The sequence below is a fragment of the Falco cherrug genome, chromosome 7, assembly GCF_023634085.1.
Source record: "Falco cherrug isolate bFalChe1 chromosome 7, bFalChe1.pri, whole genome shotgun sequence".
NCBI classification, from domain to species: Eukaryota; Metazoa; Chordata; class Aves; order Falconiformes; family Falconidae; genus Falco; species Falco cherrug.
In genome coordinates, this window is record NC_073703.1 from 33,164,236 (window position 1) to 33,188,018 (window position 23,783).

The window sequence follows — 23,783 nt, forward strand, 5'->3', positions numbered from 1 at the left end:
TTTGCAAAAATGTATCTGTCTTTCCCAGATTATGGGAAAGGGTTCTGGGTTATAGAGCGGAAAATAGGCTTGTTGAAAAATGGGCATTAAAAGGTAGCATGGGACCAATTTCCATTTCATGTTCTTTTTCTACAAATATACGGGGTCAAATCCTACAGTCATAGCTCAGGCAAAACCACTGGCTATTTCAGGGGGACTGGCTACCAGAAAGAGCTAAAAAAATGGGCTTAATTTAAGTACAAAGATCCTTGAACCATTTCTGCAGCTTGGCTCTCTGCATCGGTGGATCAGATGGCACAGCTTCCCACTGCCGCAGAGCAGCTCCATGCTGTTATTTATTGCACTTTGTTTTCTCTGATCCCCAAGATGACTTGGGCAGATTGCAAACACAACACAGAGCCTGTTGAGGTAGGAAGAATTCATACTTTAGGCCCACATCCTCGGGTGCTGTAAATCAGGAAACAGCCAACTAAGGAACTCAGTGTACCTTAAAGCGTTTTAAAAAATCTATCACTAATGTTGAGTTGTATTTACTATGGAAGGGTAATGCTTCCCCCGTAAAGCATTGCCCTGTACATCTGCACATGCCTGTGGCTTGCCTGGCAGTAACAGTCATGCCTATCATTAAATTTGTTGGATTTATATTCTGTTGTATTCTAGTTCTTGGTAACTTTACTGAATTTTAACTATTTGGGCCCAAATTTTTCCATGGTGCTTGTCCCAGACTTTTAAAGAAAATTTTAGTAGAAGTTCACCCACTCCAGTGTATTAAGAGATGGGAAAAATAAACCATCAATAACCTTTTTACTGGAGACCTCTGAGAAAAAAACAATGGGCAATTAGAAGTGGTGTCATGCTGAACATGCAAAATGAGGTGTTTCTTTACATATGGGTCCTGACTTTGTGGCTTTAATAACCTTTTTAAGATAGCTTTTGTATGCTGTTTATCTACATACCACTATCCAAATATTACTACATAAAAGCAGCAGTTGAAGAGCCGTGTGTCCTACTAAGGAAAGCCTTCATGGGCTTTTTCAGTGCTTTTTTCAGGGCGCTGATGTATCTCTTCCAGAGTTTGTGCTAATTCCTGTACTCTGAATTCTTATAAAATTTTGTGCTACAGATGTTGTACTCTGCCATCCAACTGAAGTCCCTCTTCAGCTCCCTCTCCCCCTGCTCAAATCACGCTGTGCTGGGATGGACTTGTGCAAGTGCCCTCATTGCTCACTGCAAGGACCAGATCAGTGGTATTAACCTGGACTCCCATAACCCAAAGAATGTGTTAAAAATCTCCAAAGAGCAACAAGGTGAACCCAAAAATGCCATGAAAACACTACCTGGCTTTGTGCCTGCTGCCTCTCTTGGGAGAGGAGCTGTAGAAGAAATGTAGCATGAAGACCTTCTGGCAGGCTTGGAAGCCCTTGAGACCCAAATTGGGGTTTGCTGTCTCAGCCAAGGGAACCCAGAGGTCGGAGTTTTGAACAGAGATTTTCACCATTGCCTATGAGTCCACACTATATTTGCTTTTAGCCTCAGGATGTTAGATCTTGCAATCATGGCACATTTATGTTGTAGAGCGGCCATTGAGTTTTAGGTCTTCTTAGGAGTTTTTAAGGTATTTCTTATTGTCTCCTTGGTTCAGTAAGACTCATGGTACAGAGGCTGGACTACAGAGGGAGGGACAGAAGGTAGAATCACAGTCAGAGCAGGAATCAGGCAGCGTCTGTGTGCAATAAATCACAATGTGTGTCAGTAGTGGTATTGTGTTTGCTCCCCTCCAGGTCCTCTAGCTTCACCGCCTTTGTACTTCCTCCTTGTCTCCATGCTTTGCACTTCTCCCGAATGAAACTTTCTGTTTGAAAACATTCAGGCAATTTGATGCAGGAGCCTCCCCTCTAAGTGAAGCACCAGAGTTGCTCTCAGCAGAAGAGAAAGGCTACTTCAGAGGAAAAATCAGACCTTGAGTGAGGTGAATGACATTGGGCAGGTGGCATCTCTCCCTCAGTGGCTCTTAGATAGATTTTTAATTTGTGCATCTTAGTTGAGTACCTGAAGTCTGAGCGGATATACCTTAAGTCTTGCAAACAGTTTTTGCCTTTTGAGTGATGACATACATTTTACAGAGGAGGAGGGCTAGCTACAAGTGGGAGAGCCAATTGGCTGTTAAGGCGTTCCATTCCACTTCAATTTTTAGGAATGCTTTGTGTTCCAAACATGGACGCTGTGGCTGTGTCATGAATGAAAGCTGGTGAATATGAACATTTTCAGGATGCAAGTAAACCCATTAGCTAAAGCAGGGTGGATTCTTGCCGCTGGTAAGTCTGTGTGTTGCTCTAGGAGCTGTGCCAGGGCAGAGCTGTGGAGAACTTGGTCCAGCGTGTGCTCCATCAGAGGCGTTGCTGTTTCCATAAGCAAGGTTTGCATTTCCTCTCCCAGAGCGTACACAGCTTTTGGACATGGTGCAATCCAGTAAATGTTTAATTGTACAATAAATTGCGGCAGCCAATTCACAGCAATGTCCTGCTGATGCCTTTTACGATACCAAGAGGTTTTCTACCTTGGCTTTTTTAACGTCTTGCACCTGTCTGGGGTCACATAGGGAGAAACAAATAGTTTGTCTATGCCAACAAGCATTTTGAATGCACCACAGGAGAACTGAGTTTACAAAGAAATGCAAAGGCAGAAGGGCAGTGCCTTTGCCAGCCCCAGCAAGTGGCTACTCTGTGCAGGCAGTCAGGGTGCAAAACAGCTTGGAAGAAAAAACTGCAGGAAACTGCAAGGGAAAAGGAAAATGAGAAATCTGACCTAATGCCACAGGGAAGGCAGCATCAAAAGGATTGATAAGGTTGGGGAAGGAGTTAGGAAGCCCATTTTACTTTCTGCTTTCTGGATGAGCATGGCAAGTTGTCCTCCCCATCTCCCTTTCTCTCTGAAGAGGTTTGGGTAGGTCGTGGCAGACGATAGTAGGCAGCCAGGCTTGGGCTGTAGCTGGGAGGACAGGGAAAAGGTTGGAGTCAGTACAGTTAATAAACCAGACAGTTGAATGGTAACTGTTAAAGTACCCTTTGTTAATTCGGAGTTCACTCAGCAAAATTTTTTTTCTGAAATCATAAATGGTAATTGTCAGTTTGACGTTTGTTAGATTATCTGGCCATTCAGATCTTCTTGAGTTAGGCATGGGGGGAAATGCATTCATTAAAATTCCCATCAAGTAGGTATACTTCTGTTCTGGAATTAAAAATACGCTGCCTTCCAGCCAAATGCCATTTTTTGTATTATTTATTTGTGCAAGTAAGTAAATTAGCAATTGTGGTTTTAAAGGAAAAGGAGCCGATGCAGCCTTGTGCCATTAACTTGTTGGAGCTGAGCAGATGATGTACAGAGCATTTCAGCAAAACTATTCTCACTAGTCTCATCTAAAAGAAAGTCTCACCTGCAAGAGACAGGGGTGAAATCTGTAATGTAATAGGGCAGATTGCTTGGTCTATAAAGACTGATTTAAGATAAATAATCTTTTCTTTGTTTTTTTTACATTTTAACCAGCTCTCCTTTGCTGGAATGAGGAATACAGTTTGGAAATTGTGTGTGAGGGAGGGAGGAGTAGTAACTGTAGCAGGTAGTTTGCCCTAATGTATGTAACGGAGATTGAACAGGTGCTTTAGAGGACAGTAACGCCCCATTTTCTCACTGCAGAGGCTTACACAGGTAGCTGCTCTGGCAGCGAGGTCTCTAGCAAAGACTGAATATCAAGGATGAGGTTTACTCCGCCTGACTACCACCAGTTGTTAGCTCCAACGAGAAGCAACGCCAAACCCCAGCCATTTCATGTCGGGGAACAGGGAGAGCAGGGTAGCAGGCCGGCATGGAAGGGGGGAGTGAATTTGTCCTAGGGAGAACTGCAATGGCAAAGCTGTGCTGAGCTGAGTCAGCTGCAGAGTGCAGTTACATTTCATAGTACCATGACCTACACAAAGCCTCCTCACTATGTATTTACAGTTTTCACACTCTTGCAAATATGCTAAGCCAGTCTTTTCTTGCCTTGCAACTGCGGCCATGGGTGGGACAAAAGACCTTGTCCTGGCCAGAGGAAGGCAGAGCAAACGCAACATCCACAGCAGGCATAGCCCGTGCTCAAAAAGAGCTGCTTTTCTTGCTCCTTGGCTCCATCTTGTTGCTCCTTGGCATCCATCCATCCACCTCCTGCATCTTGTCTGATGCACAGACCACTTGCAGTGGGGACCGTCATCTGCTGCAGTGGGGGCCTTGTCCTTAAACAGCTTCTCCAGTTCCTGAGATAGGGATGTCTCTGGTTTCAGACAGACGTGAAAGCAATTAACAGTAGCTGTTAGATCAAAATCTTCTCATACCCTGAGCTTATTGGGGCGACTGATATTTTCTGATTTCTCAGAATGAAGTTTGGTGCAGCTTTTTCAGCCTATTGCGTTTAAAGAATTGCAGATGTAACGGTTGGGTCAGATTACCTGAGCTGCAGGTTAGTTCTTAACCATAAAACCATCCTTCAGTCCATTTCTCGGCCCTTTGGAGAGTGTGTAGGAGCTTGGGTGCCACATTTTCACCACAGGTCTGGCAGTTGCAGTGGAGGTTTATTAAAAGAGGAGGTGCAGGATGTACCTTCATCAGTGGCAAGATGAAGTTCTGGAGTGAAGGTGTGAATGCTGGATTTGGAAGTACAGCGAGATGCACAGGACAGGGGGATAATGTGCTGGGTTTAACATGGAAAACCAGAATTGCTTTAGCTGATGATTAAAATAGGGAATATGATTAAAACCAGCTCATGAGGTGAAAATAAAGTGACAAGGTAAATCAGCAGGGCATCCAAGAGGGGAAGGGAGAGATGGAACTGATGGCAGGAGGGCATGAATTATTGATTGAAATCTCTACCAGAAGGTAAAGTCTTTGCATTTTCTTATCTGGGAAGGGAGAGAATGAATGAGAAGTGAACAGAATTATTAAGCAGCTTTATCATTGAATTGGAGTGGATAATTAGGCAATTAGGATTACTAAAAGTTGGCAAAGCATGAAGCCCGGAGGATCTGTGCTCCTGGTTTCAGAGCGGGTGGTGAGGGAAGCAGGAAAAAGCCTTTGGCAAGAGATTTGATGGTGCATTATGGTGAGGTTTAAAGGCAGAGCCTAGCTCTGGCACCCATTACCCTGCAGCTTCCAGAGCAAAACGGGGTTCAAGAGACTTGACTAATAAAAAAGAACTTATTTGAAGATGGGCAGTCCTCGGAGCAGCAACAAGAAGTGAGATCATGAGTGAAGGCCACTGATAAGGGTGTGGGGAAGGAGGACATGGGGAGCTGGACTCAGTGATCCTTACGTGTCCCTTCCAACTTGAGGTAATCTATATTCTATGATTCTAATAATGGTACATGTGGACCCACTTTTCTCCACGTTGGGGATGCACAGTAGCCGTGGGTGTTACTATGTAGTAAATGTTTTGTGTACTTTTTCCGTATCTTTGCCCTCAGTTAACATCCCCTCTCAGGTGAGTTGTTTGTAGCGAGACTTTGCAGGGCTGTAAGCTGAGGGTGCTGTGAGATCCCTGAGCAGAGCATCAAGAGGTCAGACTCTTCCCTAGGAGGAAGGTGTCAGACTGTGGTTTAGACTTGCAGTCAATATGGTCTGTCATGCTACCTTAATTTCATTGTCTTTGGTCAGAAGTGACAAATACTGGATTTTCCCTTGATGTAAGTCATGCAAACGCTTCATTGTCAGAAGATCTTTCCAGCTGAACTTGGAGGCAGCTTCCAAACCTCTTACACTTTGATTCTCTGTTGTAAATCACATCTAATCACCCCCTTTGTAAAGAGGAGCTCCACAAAGAACAAATGAGCAGGCTGGGTAAGCTGGCTGAATGTGTTCTTGTAGAGGATGCAAAGCTATTGGACACAGTGGAAAGGAGAGGGGTGAGGACACAAGAGCCATCTCCCACGAGGCTCTGTTTGGGTTTATAGCATTGAAGAGTTCATTGGTGGAAGGAGATGTTGAGCCATGCAGTGCCATATACCGCAGACCCTTAAATGTCACCTATTGTCCCTCTGCTGAGCCTTCAGCCTGCATCTGGCAGAACCTGAACTTTCAGAAGGGTTTTGCTCATGGGGCTTTTTGACGGGTTCCAGGTTTTGGACCTGGTTCCTCCAAGGAAGGGCCAGGCAAGCACCGCAGGCTGCTGCTTACCTCTGCAAATTAGCCTAATTTCTTTAGTTGGCAGCATAGCTTTTTAATAGCTGGCTGCACATTTTGAAGGGGAAAGCTGGGTAAAAATGACTAAAAATAGCATGGTGCATCTGTAACTGTCTGAAATCATCCTGGGCTGCTCAGACACCAGTGTCACACAACTGTGCTCCTCCTCCGTGCTCCTGACCTGCTTAGTCTTAAGCTATATGTTATTTAAAATCCATTTGCAGAGATGCAGACATTATATAAATCACTGAGGAAATGTCAGATCATGTATGTAATTTTCAGAAGTGCTCCACACTCATCTAACTTAGCTTTCCGTAAAACCAAGGGATCAAAATTAAGCCGAGGCCGAGCGTTTGGACTAGTCACTGTCCTTAAAATACCATAGAAGACGAGCCAGCACTGTAGACACTTGTTATAATTTCACACCCAGGGACTGTTGTCATTTGTTCAGGACATTCAGTGATCAGGGGAGGGAAAAAAAAAGGGAATGATGAAAAATACATTGACTAGAGAATTTGTTACTAATTATTTGCTTGTCCTCATTGGCAAGTCACCTAGTGTTCTCAGAGAGCGTTGCATTTTTATGAGAAGATGCCATCCATAATGTTCCTCTTCCAAGACCAAGTTTAGAATATTAATTATGAATAATGATGCATAATTAGAGTCTGAAGTCCGGAATTAATTGATGGTAGCCATTTAGCATAGATATCAATTCTAACTTGAAAAAAAGCTTCATCTCCTACCCATACCCTATAGTTTCTACATATGGGTAAATAATTGGAGCAGTAAGTGCTTGGTTTTAATGACACAATACCTTGTCATTTCATCAAAGGTATTAAAACAGTTTTGTGCATTAGTGACATTAAAAGTGTTTGTAATTCATGGTAATCCAGGGCTCCTCGACTTGTCATGGCCCCAGCCTGACCAGCTAAAGAGCTGAGGGGCCCAGGCCCATGGCTGCAGCTGCTCCGCACTGGCCACTCCTGCCCAGGGGAGCTGGATCTGCTGCTGCCACACTGGTGGGGTCCTACTGGGACGCTGAAGGGCCAGCCAGGCTTCTGACCTCCTGCTGCCATAACCTCCTGAATGTGGGACCGGAGTTTTCCTCTAGCACAGGTCAGAGGCTGTCACCCAGCCAGCCAGCTGGTGGTTGCATTAGAGCATCTTGGAAGGTCTGGGAGAAATCCTGTTGTGTTGTTTTCCCTGTGGCTTGGGTTGATTCACAAAGGCATCTGACATGTGTTCTACATGGCTGAAAACAAAGTTGGTTTTAATAATAAGCAGTTGTATAAAGAGCAATTAAAGATTTGTACTATAGAGTCCATAGGTCCCAACGGATGTGCTGTTGTTGTTTTGTGCAGCAGAGGGGAATGAAACCAGAATTTGTGTTCATTGAAAATAGGTAGTAGAATATTATTAGATCAGCCCCTGCCTCTGACTTGTCAGAAGTGCTCCAGAGTTAATGCAGTGCTTTAGAGGCACCGTTGTTCAGCTGCAAGAAAGTGGGTCATCTATTGATGAGATCACTGGTCCCATATTATTATTGTGAAAGACATGTAAAAATAGGCCTCGTGCTTAGCTTGAGTTGGGGCCAACTGAGCATCGTAGCAGCTTTAACCGGCTGTGGGCCTGCAGCGTGTGTACACGTGTAGCTGTCTGAATGTGCATGGAGAACATCAGTCCAAAGCTTAAAAATGTGCACTGTGGTTTTGAAGCTGCAGCTATTATTGTGTGACTCCGAGTCACTGTCACCGCTCCTCCTGGCAGCCTGGAGCAAAACACAATAGCATCTTTATATGTGAGAGTCATGAGAAGACTCTTTTGGGGATTAATTTCTTTGGTTTGCAATATTTTATGTTTTCAAGTAGAATTTTCCCAGTGTTTGGCGTCTCCCGTGCCTGTCAGCAAGCCCACAGTGTAGGGGCTCTCCTTGAAAGTCTGAGTGACATCTACACCCAGTGTTTGTTTTAGTGTTATATCTAGAAACCCAGCTGAGAAACCTAGCCCAGGGGAGCCGTGTGTTTCCTTCCTCTCTGGTACTCCACTGGGAGTGATGTTCAGGGCATGCAGGCTCAGACTGGCAGAAGATGATGATGATGATGACACCTTCATAAATTGCAGTTTATGAAGAAAGATAAAGTTTACTTTGATTTAGTCCGTGCAGGTCAGGACTAATGGTGGGGAGAGCTGACAAAAGTAGACCTCTTGTCCTCTTCTAGTGCTCTGGGTGATTGTCTCCTGGATAATTTTTTTTTAATTTTTTTTAGCTGCCTGTCAGAGATAAGTGAGTTTGCATGTATGTGCCTGTGCCTGTTTCAGACTTTTTCACCTGTAGGTCATTCAGGATCCTTTTTTTTGGAAAGTGTTTCTGTTTGGAAAGTAATATTTTAAAAGGGAGTGAGTATTCAGATCACTTGTAACATGTTAAAATGATGCAGATTAATTCAGTGATGCTGATGTCCGGGCTGAGTCTTATTACTTCCTAGCTGCTGTGCTTCTCTGGATTGTATCTGAGAGAGAAGAACGTCATTTACTCGTGGCCCACTGCTGCACCCTCCCCACTCACAGTTAGGCTCTCATTTCAGAAGGATGGTTACCCTGAGTGCCATATGTGCGTGTGCAGGCTGTAATACTGCTAATGCAAGCTTCGAAGGGAACTTCTATAAGAAAGCAGGCTTGGAAATAGAGTCTCGCTCCATACACTTGGGATTTAACGCATCCTGGGAAAAATATTCCTCAGAAGGACTTCAGTGCATCTAAGAGTCCCTTTGCGCCTGTATCTTTGTGCTTCTGGAGAAATGGGTATCCTTGAGCAAGACGTAAAACACAGTTGCCAAACCCTGAAAAAAACCCTTAACTATTTACTCGCTTCTTACCTATGGGCAGGAATTCGTTAAAATATTAGTGGATCTCTCCAAGGCTGAGCATTTTGTCTTCGGTGCAGTGCAGACAAATCCAGTCACCTGTGGAGTTAATGAGTCGTGCACCCGCTGCTAAGCACTTGCAGTTCTTTGAGATTAGCTGAATATTTCATCCCAAAGTACATGCCATTAAAGACTTTTAATTCTTGGGTCTCATATTTCATGGGACTTATATTAACTGTTAGGAAATTAAAGTCTCTGTGATAGCAGTATAAATGTACTTGGTTTAGTAATTTAGCACCTCCAGTGCTATCCCAGTTCTCTGACAACTTCCCAGAGCAGGCAGTGGCTGCTTCCAGAAAAACAGGGGAATAAAAGACAGGGAATAATACTTTTTTAGGCCTCATTACAGGCTATGCCAAATAGAGGGAAGAATATCTATGTGGAGGAGGCCAGTGGAAGAGGATAGCCACACTGTAAGGTTTTCTCCTTGTCAGACATCCCAGTGTGTACATGAGAAGTGCTGGTTAAAACCCCACAACTTGAAATTCATCTTCCTTTTTTGATCACTCTGAAGATACGAATCGCACAGGCAAAAGCAAGCTTCCTGCCTGCCAACTCACTTGAAGAGTTTCTCATGTTGATTTGCTGCATATGCTTTTTTCATGAATGAGAAAGGAGGAAATCTAATGAACAGTGTTATCAGCTTGTCAAGTTAATTAGTGTCTACTTTAATACTATCATTATCATTTGTTACTAATTAATATAGCATAAGTAACATGATTACAGCTTTTTTGTCTTACTTTTCAGTGAGAAGCTGGATGGAGAAGCTGAAAGATAAGGTAAGAGTCTCAGTGTTTCAATTACTTTAAGAGCAAAAACATTTTTACTTGCAGGAGTTAATAAACTCTTGTCAGTGTAGTTTTTATTTCTACAAAGACAACTGAGAAAGGGCTTAAATTTTTCTCTTGGAGGCAAATGAACCAAATGCTGCTATTATATATAGTGGCGTACAGCCACAGTACATCCCTGATGAGTAGTAACTAAGAGCAGAAGGAGGGACAGGGGTATTTGAAAGACTTCTCTGCACTCGAAAGCAACCTTCTCTTCAGACTACCCCAGTAACTTTTTTTATGGCCTCTAACTTACCTCCACCCCTTTCCTCTAAGTCCTAAGCTTGATTGTGGATCCAAATCAAGAGGATCTGGTGTTTGCCGTGCCACCACCTCTGGATGAGACCTTTCCTGCCTCCACATGCAAGAAGAGCTGCAAATCCCTGGAAGAAAAACGAGCAAACACAGGAAGAGTGAAATGATAAGAGCCTGATCTTTTCTCCCTGGTGTTACAGGGCGGTGGTACATGGAATCAAGAGTGGTGTCAGACATGGGCAGTGATGGCTTTTTAGGCTCTGCTGCCCTCGAGCAAATATTAGTATTTTGAAACGGTTGTGAAGCCTTCCAAATGCTGTGTTGATGATGGCAAAGCCATGAAGCTAGAAATGAGACGACAGTAGTGTTTTAAGACAGGAACATTCTGTGACTCAACAGGGCTTGGAAATTCTTGAAAAGGATCAGAGTCAATAGGCAAAAAATCCACCACATGGAATAATGACTCCATAGGAAATTCCAGCCCCTGAAAATACATCTCTGAGCTCAAGCAGATTGTCACCCAATGAGCCCAGCCATGCCACATGATCCCCACCAAATTTCGGTAGCATCAAGTGTGAATGGAGAGACGAGGTCTGGGTGTCTGTTTTCCGGGACTGGGGAGTGGAAAGGTTTTGAGGTGGGTCCCTGCCCAGCCCTTGTTGAGTTGCTTTTCTGCCTACAATAGGAAGGAGGCATGTCTAGTACCATCTATGCTTATAGCAGAGCACCTTGGCCTGGGATTCAGCCAGAGCAAATGCTGAAAGGACAGAGAATGGTTTTCCCGACGAAGGTAAAAAGTGAATGCCAAGACTGGTTGAGTGCCTGGAGTGAATGTAGCATGCATGGGTCACCTGCTCATGCCAGACCTACCCCAGTCAGCACAACACAAGCTTGGGGGCATCAGGTGTCTTTTCACTGAAGCTGTAGCTTTCACTTCTTTCCTCTTGGCACCTTGTTGGCTACCTCTGTCTTTCCTCATTGAAGGGCAGGGGCGCGTGTTCCAGTCTCCAACAGAGTTGCTCTGTAGACTCTGAACCTCTTGCAGGGAGATGTTGGAATGTGTGGCAGTGACCAGTGCAAGCATTGGTATAACTGAGGGTCAGCTAGTGTCCACTTAAAAGAGAGACTTGGCCTTGAGCCATCTCCCTCCTTTGGGGAATGGCAGATGTGTGGAGGCAGATCTTTCACCTTGCTCGCATTTTCCCTTAGAAAAGTCCAACAAAAACCACTTGCCCACCCCCAGCCAAATGCTGGTGTAGCAAATCACTTGCAAATAAACCTGCTCACCCCATTTCCTCCTCTTCCTTGTTGAGTTAATCAGCACCAGTCATACATGCCCCTCTCATTTGCTGTTGGCAGAGCTCTGTCCTCTCTGTTTTACAATCCCTCCATCCAGAAGAGGATCCTGGCACGATGGCCCCATCCCTGAGAGATGCATCCTTCTGTGTCCATCAGGGCTGCCCTGCTGGGAGAGGGAAGGGTCTGGGGAGCGCGGGACCAGCAGCATGGGTCAGTGACAGGTTTAAGTCTGGTCTCCTGCAGACACTGTGCCAGTGTTACATTTGGTATGCCAAACAATGGACACGGGGTTCCTCTGAGGTCCTCTGATGCTGTTATCTCAAAGTCCAGCAGAGCCAGGAAGATTGGGGTCAGGGATCAGGTATATTAAAAGCATCCCTAGGATCGGTAAAGCAGCTGCATCTTCCCCATGGACGAGGGGTAGAAACATGGCTTTGGAGCTGCCTATGACATGGGGGTTTTCATCAAGCAAGTGCAGAAACCTTCGTGAGTTGGGCTGCGTGACACAGAAGGGCTGGGAGAACAGGTCCTGGATCTGCTTCACATTGCAGGCTTTTGGGGTCCAGCTGTTGGGGGAAGTCTGTAAAAAGGCATAGGCTGGCCAGGCATGATAAAGGCTCACAGGTGGGCGAGGGAGTTCATTATATTAAAACTAGTGATTTCTGATATAGAAACTCAACTGGGCAGCAGCTAAAAAGCCATTTCCAATCTCCCTTCTGCCCAAGCCAGCAGCAGAGTTCCAGAAATAGAAAAACCCACGCTACACTAATTAGGTCACCCCATTAAGGCACCTTAATTGCCTCGCAGAGATACAGTCTTTTAGCTGCGTTCTCACTAACCTCCTTTTTTTGGGAACTGGGGTGCAGGCACGCAGCCCCCCTCCAAGCGGATTTTCTGGGAGGGCATTCAGAGGACCTGCATAATGCAGCTGCAGATTCCTCAAGCCTTGGGATCCAGACACAAAGGTGTTACTATTTAAAACACTGAGCAGGATCTGGAAGGGTTTGGGAGAGCAAAACAGCCTATGTTAGCATCATATCTGCCCTAGATGAAAGCAGGTTTTTTCATTCTCCAGGTAAGCGTATGAAGCCAGGGCAGAGCACGCTGAATGGCTTTGTATTTCCCCCCACTCAGTGGAAGAAAAGCAATTGCGGTGTAAGCATGTGTTGTTAGGCTGTGTTGCAGTTTGGGAATGCAGAAGAAGATGAGTGGTTGTAAGCAATGGGCTTGCTAAGATGAGGCTTGCTGAGAGCTGCCTGATAGTCCCCTGAACTGGGCATGTATCCCTTGGCAGGTGCAAAATCCATTTCGGGGGGTGCAGGTGGCGAAGGGTAGAGCTGTAAGCGTCACAGCAGAGGACTCTGTTGCTGCAGCATGAACAAAGGCAGCACTAACGAGGGAGGGAGCCAGGCCCTGCCTGCCTTCCTTACTCCATTGAGCCCCCCAGCCCAAATTAGGTGAGGATGCTGAAGCAGTCTGCTACTTTGAAACTTAGGTTAATTGTCATTTTAAACAGTAAAATGTAAAATAAAAAGCACTTGGGAATATTGTCTGAAGTATTTTACATGTTTAAATGTGTAATTTTAAATTAGTCATGCTATCTATTTTTTTTTTTTTAGTAGGCAATGCAAACATATGGATCACAGCAATTGAATTAGAGCTGGCTTACGTTTGCTGTGCTTCCCTTAAGAGTAGCTGAAGGTGTGCGTGCCTCCCTCAGCGTCATTGTCCTGCTCATGCAAGTGACCCCTTCCTTTGCAAAGTGAAAGCACGTGCTTCAAAGGTTTTGAGTATGAAGCTGAGGAGGCTCAGGCTGTATGGACAGGGAGAGAGCAAACTGCTTCCACTTCCCGCAAAAGTGAGCACAGCCTGGCTTGGCACTTCAGCTCCTTCAGAGACACAGCTGCGAGCGTTGGGAGCAGCTTCTGCTGTCCCCATGCTGAGATATGACATTAGTGTCCCAGGGCCCTTGCTTTCCCATGCCAACGTGTCTCTGGGAAGCATGGGAGCTGTGTAATACTCTTTACTGGAGGTATTGCATGATTCTGTGATTCTCTAATTAGCAGTTTGGCCACAGTAAGACACATTCCAGCAATCGGAGCTGACCCAGAGGATGTTGGGTCCCTTTCCCATCCACCTCCCACAATGGAGGTCAGAGTCCCTGCTTCACAGTGCAGCTGTTCTCCAAAACCAGCTCCTCGCCCGTTCTGCTCGCTCCCCAGATGGTGCCTGCCATCTCACCTGGGGCTCTTACACACGGGCTCTTCAGCCTGCTCCACGTGCTCCTCTGCCTGCTCCTGCCACCCCGAGGGCTGCGGGGCGGGGGGCTGCAGGCGGCAGGCTGCCAAGGCGCTCAGCACCGCACCACTCAGCACCACTCTTTTAGTCCGGATTCATGCCAAAAAGTGTAACCACAGCTCTCGGCTGTCCAGATTGAGCTCTGTTGAACATGGGCAGACATATACCTGTGCCTTGATTTATTCTGGCAGTACCTGGGGAGCTCAGAGCAGCACTCAGCCCACTTTACATAGCATGTAGGGAAGCTCTTTGGGTGGTCACAGGTCTTTGTTGTGGCTCAAGATTGCCTGCCCTTGGCAGTCAAGGTTTTCCGTCACACGTGCGCCTGTATTAACGGACACTTCACCCCAGCACTTGCAACTCTGCACCAAAATTGTTTCCTCTCCTAAAGGCAGGCAAACACTGCAGTGCTTCAGCTATCACAAGGAAGTATCTGTTAGCAAAAGCTGACAGTGGGTGAGCCATGGTGGTTACTAGCTTGGTCCCGGGGCGAGCTGGTTGGGGGCTTGCTTAGCAATCCTGGAAGTAGGGCTCATCCTATGCAGGCAGCTGATAGGGACTCAAAATACAATAAACTTTGACAAAAGCAGCATAGGGATATATTGCAGTCCTGGACTGGTGAAAACCAACTCTGAAAGGATGGTCTTGTGAGTGCTGCTCTGCTTCTCTTTTCCACGTAGGCCGGATACATGTCAGGAATGCTGGTTCCTGTAGGAGTTGGAATAGCAGGAGCCCTCTTTATCTTAGGAGCACTCTACAGCATTAAGATTATGAATCGCCGAAGGAGAAACGGCTCGAAGAGACATAAAAGAAAGGTATGGCAACTGCAGAGGAAAACCCCAATCCCACTCCCTCTTCTATTAATCATTTTGGCTGTAAAGTGAGCACAGCCTGGTTATGGTCATGGTTTGTCTGGGTTGAAGTGCCGGGGACCTCTTGGTTCATGGTGGGGATCTGAATGCCCTTCATTTCCTTTTCGCATGTGGAGCTCTTTCATGTTTTTTTTCTTCCCCTAGCAGAGGGAATTTAACAGCATGCAAGACCGAGTCATGCTCTTAGCCGACAGCTCTGAAGATGAATTTTGAATTGAACTGCAGTGCCGTTGTGATAGCCTGTGACTTTTAAAAAGAGGGAGTGGGAGAAAAAGAACAAGCGACTTTCTGCTGCATCGCTGCTCTCCGCCGCCCCAAGCCACTGAGCAGTGGTCAGTACCACCCCGGCGAAATGGCATGCTACGCTCTATGTGTATCGCGCAGTGATGTTTGTTTTGAAACAGTAGTGAGATTTCACATTCGCACCCGGCACCTCCTTCAGATCCACAGCGTGTCTTGTTACAGCTGGAGCTGATCCGTATGGATGATTATTTTCCTATTACCCTGGTGTACTGTTTTGGTCCTGGCTGGCAGTAATCTAATCATAACAATAGCTCTCACCTAACCCGGGAATGGAAATCTTTACTGTGAATGACTTCTGTCCAATTAATTTTAAATGTTACATTACCTGAGCTAGAGTTCATTAGTGCTAAGATTAGCTGCTCTGCTTAATTAATGAGTTATACACTTGAACTGTATCCCTTGCCACCTGAAAAGTGCCCATGTACAGTGTTGTTGATACAGTTTGAAGCACATTTCTGCACTCGGGTCCCCAACTCTCACCCCTTCTTTCTTCCTTCAGCTCTGCTCCACGCTTCTTGGAGACACACAGGAATGGCCTCAACACCTGATTTACAACAAAAATTCTAATCCATTTTCAACCAGCACTGTCTGTTACAGCACAATAAATACCAGCACTCACCTACTGATGGATAGCCTTGCATGGATCTCTTTAAGTTTTGTTCAGTGTGCAAGTAGGTAACAGAAGAGGCAGGTCAGAGGTTTCGTCAGCTTCTGCCTCCTGTTTGAAGGACACCAGTTACAGGTTCATCTCTTTCACAAGGCTGCATTCACATAGAGGTGAAAGTGGAGCATCTGTCTCCTTTACCCACTGGAAATTGCATTTTCAGCCCCTGAAAGCTGCATGAACAGCAGCACCTTTGGGGGATCTGGCTAGGTCTTGCCTCCAGACCAACGAATGCAGAAAGGTACCAAAGGCTGTGGAGTGGGTGACTGTCACTGTTGAGGGATTTGTGGTTAGTAGTCAGAAAGCAGCTGCAGCCACAGCTGGAGAGATGTCTGCTATGGGGAGGTGAAATGGGACACTGGGAACCCTGGGCCATGGGGGAAAAGGTGAAGCTGTGGGACAGATGACTGCACAGATTTGTGGAGGTGAAGCCCAAGGGTGGCACTGGGTGAGAGCAAGCTGCTGTGCTGCCTGGGCTGCTAGCACTGGGTTGCACAGGGAGACAGCCAGTGTCTGAGACGTTACAGGGACCAAGCAGGGGAAACTCATGTTGCTTTGCTCAGAAATGCTGTCAAAATAGCTAGAAAAAGGGCTGCGTTGCTTTATCTCTGCTTCCAGTTGTGAAATTACTTCAATCTGACGTTTATGCAAAACATCCATGTTTCATAGGTGGGAATCACTGTTCTGTGGGGAATCATCCTTCATACAAGGAGCAGCAACTGCTGTCAGAGGAGACCTGGCTAGACAAATAAGGCCAGACCACACATCTACTGAGATTAAATCCCACTGAGTCTTTGAAGAAGTGGAGGAGAGGAGAGTTTGAGGAGGGGCAAATGCAGGATTTCATTCCTTGTAAAGGTGAAAAGGCCTGTCAGACTGTCAAGGGTGGATATCAGTGGTGCTAAGCACATGTCTCACAGGCATGTGAATGGGTGTGGAAGGTAGAGAGGACATTCAGAATACCCTCTTGAAGCTGAGTTCTCTCTGGAGAGAGGCAGGGCCTCCTCTGGACATTAAATCATCAAGCGTGATGTTTAGCTCCAAACAAGCAGTGCTCTTCAGAGCCCAGGTACTTTCCTGTAGGCCTTATCTACACATCTACTGAGTCACCTGGAGAAGGACAGGCAGGACAACCTGGTTTCAGAATGCTGCTACTAATGCTAGTCTTCCAGATGAAGAGCTGTGTGTGGTCCCTCACACGCTGATCCTGCTGAGTGTGTGGGAAGCAGGCTGGGGGAGACACAGTAAAACCCAGTCCATCAACATGCTGGGGAATCTTCATACCCCAGTCCCTCTAGGACAGGCTTTCCCAGCCAGGGCTCCACAGTGCTTGCAGCTCTCCCTTTTTGTTCCTGAAACTTTGACCAGGAAAATTTTTCCTTGCTAAATGCAGCCCCACATCTTTAACAGGCACTGTTAAGTCCAGGGGCCCCTACCCCAAATAAATGCCTCTTTCTTCCATAAGTTATTAGTCCAAGCTAAGAAGTTTTCCTTCCAGACTGGTCTCTCCATATTTCCTTCTCATTGCAAAGTCTCTTGGAGTTTGTAGATGGTCAGGAGGTGTTAACAGTCCAGTTGAGTGTTGCTGGCTGTCTTGCTGGGGAATCAGGAAACGTTGTCCCCAGGGCTCTTTGATGATTTGTTCCTGGCAAGGTGAGATGGAAGTGTGATGCAAGGTGGAATGACTTCTCCTCCGTCCCAGTTTGCTGGAGACCATCTCCAGAAAGGCTTGTCTTTCAGGTACAGCACCAGGCAGGCTGGAAACAAGACTGCATAGGCAGCTGTGGGATGTTCTTGAAGTGCTTTACCCTCATCCAGCCAGGGAGGCATGGAGAATAAGCAGTGACAAAGGGCATTGGCCTCTCTGCAAGAGGGTTTCTGTCTTGGAGAGCAGAAAGGATGGTAGCTGGGGTGGTGGAGTCCTTCGCATGCAACTGTAGCCTGAAAGAGAGACCCAAAATAGCACTGGAAAAGAGGAGCAGCCAGCGATACTGCAGAACAAGAGCAGATGCACCAGCAAGACCCAGGCAGCTGGAGACCAGCAGGGGTTTGTGCAACAACAGCCCGTGAAGGACAGTCTCCTCTTGCTTTCCTGTTAGTGGTAGTGCCGTGCGGCATGTGCTCACAGCACCAGCTGTGCTAGGTAGCCGGTAGAACACAGAGCTGCTGGGCCAGTCACACGGAGGAGGGATGGCTGAGCTAGGCTGCTGCTCTGAGCGTCAGTATCCCAGCTCCGGCAGCACAGGAGGAGCTTTATGGATGGGATGTTGCTTTGATGGATTGGGAGGGCTGGTGAGGAGGTGCTGTGGCCTTTCATTGTGCTAATAAATCCACAGTTTGGGAAACACTGACTTTCTACAGTGGCAATCAGTTTTATTGTATCTCTTCTTCTCCCTCCCCAAAATAATGAACTTAAGAAATTAAAGGCAATGCTGCCAGTCAGAATGACAAAGGTGGTGTTTTAGCGCATCAGCTGAGTGCCCTGGTGTCCTCAAGAACCAGGCTTCACTCCGTGCAGGCACGGTAGGGGTTGCTGGGGTGCTGGAAATGAGCGATGCCACAAGTGGAGCTGACAAATAGTTGCAAATATCAAAGCGGTTATATGGCAAGTATGGTAGGATAAGCTGGGCGAGCGGGAGAGTTGTAGCCAAAAGGGGTGTCCAGCTGCATCCACAGTTCAGTGCTGGAGCCAGACTTACAGGCTAGAAGGGCTGCCCAAAAATTTTGCTTGTGGTTCATCTTCACTCCCAGGCCTGTCTCTGGCTCTGAACACCATCAGCCAAGGTGTCTCGGTTGAGAGCTGCTCATTGGCAGAAGGCAACTGTTGGCCAACTTTCTGAGCTGCTCAGCAGTGCAGAGGGATCCCAAGCAATGCCCATTTGAAGTGGAGGTGTTTGTTGAATAGTTGGTTTTGGTCAGGCACCTGCCCCAAAGCCTGGAGGCCCTCGTATCTTCAGCTTAGCTGTGCTTAACGTGGAGGCAAGAGAGAGTCAAAAGCAGCCTCGGGTCCCGGTGAAGCTTGGCAGAGCCTTTAGAGCACAGACAGTGTTTTCTGCAATGCTCCTCGTGTCAGTGCAGTTTCTGCAGGTCATTAAAGCACAAACATCATTCAGCTCCTTCCCTTCTCATCCAAGGCCAATAGACTTTGGATTGGGCTCTACACAACTCCTGGAATTTGACTCACATCAGACTACAGGCAGGGAGGTGAGGAGGGTGTCAGGTGGGAGCTCTACTTCTTACTGCTCTACTGATTTCATCTATAATTCTGCATTTCCAAACATGCAGATTCTTTTGAAAGAGACAGGACAAGAAAAACAGTCAAGAAGGGCCCTCCTCATCCTCCCTGCTGGCTAAACTGCAAGCCCCTGAATGTAGAGGTGCGTCATGACACTGCTAACACAGCCTTGGCCCCATGCAAAGGCATGGCTGTGACAGTGACTTTGCTGCAGCAATAATCTCTCAACTCGACACAAGATGAGTCACTCACCTCTGTTTTGGGTTTTCCTGATAGCACAAGCCAGAATTTATTATACACATCGCACAACTGCTTTGGCATCTACAGCCCCGTTTCCAACGGGAGGAACCAGCCTGCCTGATGTGCAGCTCTTGCCCTGATGAAATGCACCTGCACCATCCAGCTGCTGATTTTTAAAGGTGTCTCTAATGCCAGATGTTTACCTAGCTGAGGTTCCTCTGGACTGCGCTGCTTCCATAGAGTGATATTAGCAGTCCTTGTGCTTTCTTGTGTTTTTCTATTTCAGACAAGAACAACAACTCATACTGTAGCTATGGAATGTAGCACTTTGTTAAATTAAAACATTGGGAAATAAAAAGCTGTCCACCATATCTGACTTTAAGCGCCTTGTCTCCCTGATCTGTGTTCATGGCATTCACTGTCTCAGGAAAAGCTGTGAAGTGCTTGTGTGGAAGACTTGGGTGTTGCGTTTCTTTCTCGGTGCTGCATGGTCAGTGCAAGGACTCAGGCTGATCTTGCAGGGGCAACGCAAGCCATGGGGAGGCTCAGCCTGGGACTTTCTGGGTAAGATTTACCTGGAGGTAGGTGTCGGCCATAGGCTGTGATGAGTAACACCCCAAATTCCCTTGGCTGGGTTTCCAGTAGCTCTAAGGAGCCCCAGTGCTGATACGCTTACACCATTGGTGTTTGCATATGGCTAGGTGTCCTTGTGCATACCAGGACATTTGTCCTTTCTCTTTTGCCCTGTGAGCAAGGGCCTGTGCCAAAATCTTTCAAGACCCCAGTAATATGGCACTGGTGAGCCTTGAGTTTCAGTTGTAGGTGCTGCAAATGTTTCATAAAAGAGCAGTCTTATTGCAGGTGAATATTATTGCACACACCTCGATGGACCTGTGATCGAGCAGGAGAGTTTATAATTGCCTTTCCAGTCCTGTTTGCTGATGTCCTTGAATGCATCGTGTTATTGCATGCAACTACATGGGCTGGGTACGCATCCTTCTGCTGTATTGTGTATAGGTGGAGGTCCCAGGGTGGGGATGTGAGCCAGCAGGGCACATGGCCAGCCTGCGGCGGTGGCTGCCGGCTCCTCTCCACTCTTCCTCTACTAATAAAAGCCAGCAAGAACTATTTGTCCAAGTGTGTATATTTTCTCAAATGAAAAATGTCTTGTTCAAAACAAGAAATTCCCAGGGAAATAGCTGTTTGGGGATTACATGAACACATTCTTTGCTAATTGGTAGTTGCCAAAAGCAATCTGTATATTCATGAAGCTGTTTGCTGCATTGCTGACTTTTTCCAATGAAAAAACAAAACCTGCTGAAAGAAGATAAACAATGACAATGGTTTTTTTTCCATAGGTTTATTTTCTAAGGAAAGTGCTCTCTCTGATCATGCTGCCTCACTGTGAGCCTCTGTCCATCAGCTGGTCTCCTCCTAATGTCCCTGACTGCCAATGAAGCCGTGGGTTTGTGAACACAGCGGAGAGGAGAGGGGCCATATTAAAACCCCCACAAGAAAAGCATGTGTGGAGCTGTTCTGAGGCTGCAGAAAACCTGTGTGAGCAAAGAAGGTTCTAAGCGCCCTGACAGCAGGGACAAGCTGGATGTCCCAAACACCCATCAGGATTGCTGCCCTGCGTGGGTCCCCTGGGGCTGAGCAAAGCACGAGATCAGTTTGGCAAGGGGTTCAGCCTAATTCAATTACAAGCAAGCTGTTGACCATGAGGCACCAATCCATGCAGAGCAGTGCAGACAGCCCAGCTTGAGGTTGTTTTCGTCAATGTGTTTTGGAAGGACAAACCAAAAGGCATTCCCTGCTTCCTCTGGTGGTAAAGCCACCCGTGGGCAGTCGTTGCTGCTGTGCCTGAGCTGACCAGGGTTCTGCGCTTGAGCTGAAGGCCTGAGGCCAGGCATGGAAAGCTCCTTTACTTTGATGCAAGTCTCACCCTCCACCTGTGAAACCCCCAGTGTGTGTGGGTTGTAAGTGCTTTAAGGTTGGACCTCAATGGGCAGAAATTTAATGCACAAGGATGTTGACTGTCAGCTTATTCAAGGCTTGCAGCCACGCACGCAGTGGTTTGCTCCTTCTTTTCCTCAACAGTGATGCTCTCCCAAGGGCTCAGGAGCAGGACAGCCCCTGCCTACAAGGAAAGGGTTTGGGTCTCAGCCAGTAGCAGGGAGTCAGCAGAGGTGATGGTGGCATTTCCCAGAAGAAACTTTTCCACCAGTGAGTACCTTTTTAATGGTAACTGCTGAGCACCCTGTGCTCCACTGTATGAATGACCAAATGCATACATGTGAGCGCACTACATTATTAGCATGCATATATGCTAAGATATATGCACGAGTAGAAGTTTAAGCAGCGGGTTGTGTATACACAGAACCACATGATATTTGCAACACAAGTATTCCACCTGCCAAGCACAGTGGGTTTTTTCTGATTTACCCTAAATCTCTTCAAATTCTATCTTTTCTCAGTCTGATTTCCTGCAGATTTACCCCATGTCTAACATAAGGCTTATTGCCTGCAGAAATCTGCTGAAGGAGACACAGGAGGGATCCAAAACAGGCCCTGGCTGAAATTTGCAACTAAAGGAGAAGATAAGCTGCTGGGGAGGGAAGAGGAGGCTGTGGCTAGCTCTCTATGGGGCTCTGCATGCAAAGCCTCTGAAGCATAACCCAAAGGTAGGATGGTTAATGTTGAAAATCTCTTCCCAGAGCAGTAGAAATGTGCCACGCTCTCTGTCCAGCTAAAAGGCTTCTTAGCAGCTGGATCGTGGGAAAAATCTCCTCAAGCTACTTGTAGGAGTAGGCTGAGTTACAGTTCTGGTGTTCCTGCTTTTACCACCAACGCAGTCAGAGCAGCACACAAACCCCCTCGGCAGATTAGCCGTGACCGCTAAGCTGTACCTGCCTGCATCACCTGTAGGATGCTTTGGCACTGCCTTCTGTGAGGCTTCCCGGCAGCACTGAGCCGGGCTCCTGCCTGGAGGGGAGGGGGCCAGTGCTATGGGTGTGGGAGGTGGGGAGCTCACCATGGGCTAGCTAGTCCTTGGTGGGGACAGCCCTGTGAGAGACAAGGTGTGAGACCAGCTCCGTGTCTTGGTAGGAATTGGTGGACCCAGGTGCTGCCTTCGGCTGACACCGACAATTTCATGCCGAGGCTAACAGGCCACCTTCAGCAGAGCCTTCGTGTCCAGGCAGGCATATTCATGGGTAGGGTCACACTTCGTGTTGGCAAGTGCATTTTGGCCAAAACCATGCGAATGTTGTAAAGTGACACTGACACTAAAAGGTTGCCAGAGACCTAAGCAACTGCTGGCATTGCCTGCTTGCTGATGCAGCTTTAACACAGAGCTCTATGGAGGGACACAGATGGAGCTGAATAGCAGCTCTTGAGTGTCCCTTTCAAAAAAATATCTCCAGAAAGATCCTGTGTCATGCACATTGTGCAAGAAGAGAAGTGTTAACCTCTGTGTTGGAGCCAGTGCTCAGGAGTGGAGGTTTATTCACCCTTCCTGGAGGCTTCCAGGAGCTCCTGGCAAAGTATTTATTTCTGTATGATGTATAATGAAGGCACTGGAAGGACAGCAATGTAAGTTTTGCTCCACGTTCAGTGCTCGGGAGCTAAACCTGACACCCAGGGAAGAACGCCAGGTCCATTGCGTGGTAATAAACGCCACTGCATGGGTGTCTCCAGCTCTTGCTCACAGCATCTTCATCATGAAGGCCATGGGTTTGGCAAGAAATAAATCCCCAGTGGTTGGTTGGAAAGGGACCTGTGTGGTGCCTGGCAAAGCTGTCCGGGTGCTACTGCCAGCAGCACATATGCCAGCACCACCCGGACAAGCAGGAGTTCACTGAAGCAAGATGAATTTTCCAAGTCTTACATACAAAATGACTCGAAGGATAAACTGTAGTCGTCGAGGCTCTTCACTAATGAATTCATTTCATCTGAAGCAGAGGAAATGGAACTGGGCAACAAGAAAGAGGCTAATGTTAACAGAGGTATACTGCACTTCAGTTTTAATCTTTTTTTTTCTTCAATGGAGAACAAATAGGTAATGTGATAAAAAGAGAAAAGAAAATCCGTGCAAAACGTGACCTTATTCATATAAAAGGATATTCAGAAATAAATCAAGAATTTATACAGTAAAATTAAAACATCTGCTGTTACACAAGCATTAGATAATGAGTCATTTGCCAGCATCAGGGTGTAATTTGACCTGGGATTTTGCAGTCAAAATATTTAAATCACTGGGTTTAATCATACTTTATATCAGGAATCTGAGAAAATCTTTATTTTAAATAATTGATCAACTAGCTATTTTTCCATTTTTAGCTATTTTCCCAAGATTCATTCCTACTGGTCAATATGCCCTTTAAAAGTTATTGATTTGCCTCTGGAGACTGTCTGCCACGGAATTGTGCTGCTTTTTTTTTGCCATAACTGACTCTGCACTTATGTGCACTTACTTAAGCAATTTCAAGTCTTCTGATATATTTTGTTCAGATTATTTACATTTTGCATTTTTTAACACTAAAAAATAGCAAATAACATCCTTCCAATCCACTGGCTGGTTGGTTTTGCATGGCATTCCGGTCTGGTTAAACCTCACTTGGATACAGACTGAAATTCAACTGAAATACCCAGAAA

The 23,783-nt window shown here is 46.4% G+C and overlaps 1 protein-coding gene across 3 annotated transcripts in view; it reads left to right on the forward strand.

Moving 5' to 3' along the window:
• ARMH4 (armadillo like helical domain containing 4) overlaps positions 1-19,967 on the forward strand; it is a 73,702-nt gene extending 53,735 nt beyond the window's left edge. The window contains exons 6-9 of one of the 3 annotated variants that reach the window (XM_055717231.1): positions 9,879-9,910; positions 10,902-11,006; positions 14,494-14,628; positions 14,830-19,967. In XM_055717231.1, the coding sequence (XP_055573206.1) occupies positions 9,879-9,910; positions 10,902-11,006; positions 14,494-14,628; positions 14,830-14,898 (341 nt within the window). In that variant the 3' untranslated portion in view covers positions 14,899-19,967. The remainder of the gene's footprint in view (positions 1-9,878; positions 9,911-10,901; positions 11,007-14,493; positions 14,629-14,829) is intronic. The other 2 variants (XM_055717232.1, XM_055717233.1) reach the window with 2 other exon arrangements.
• Positions 19,968-23,783: the final 3,816 nt, after the last annotated feature.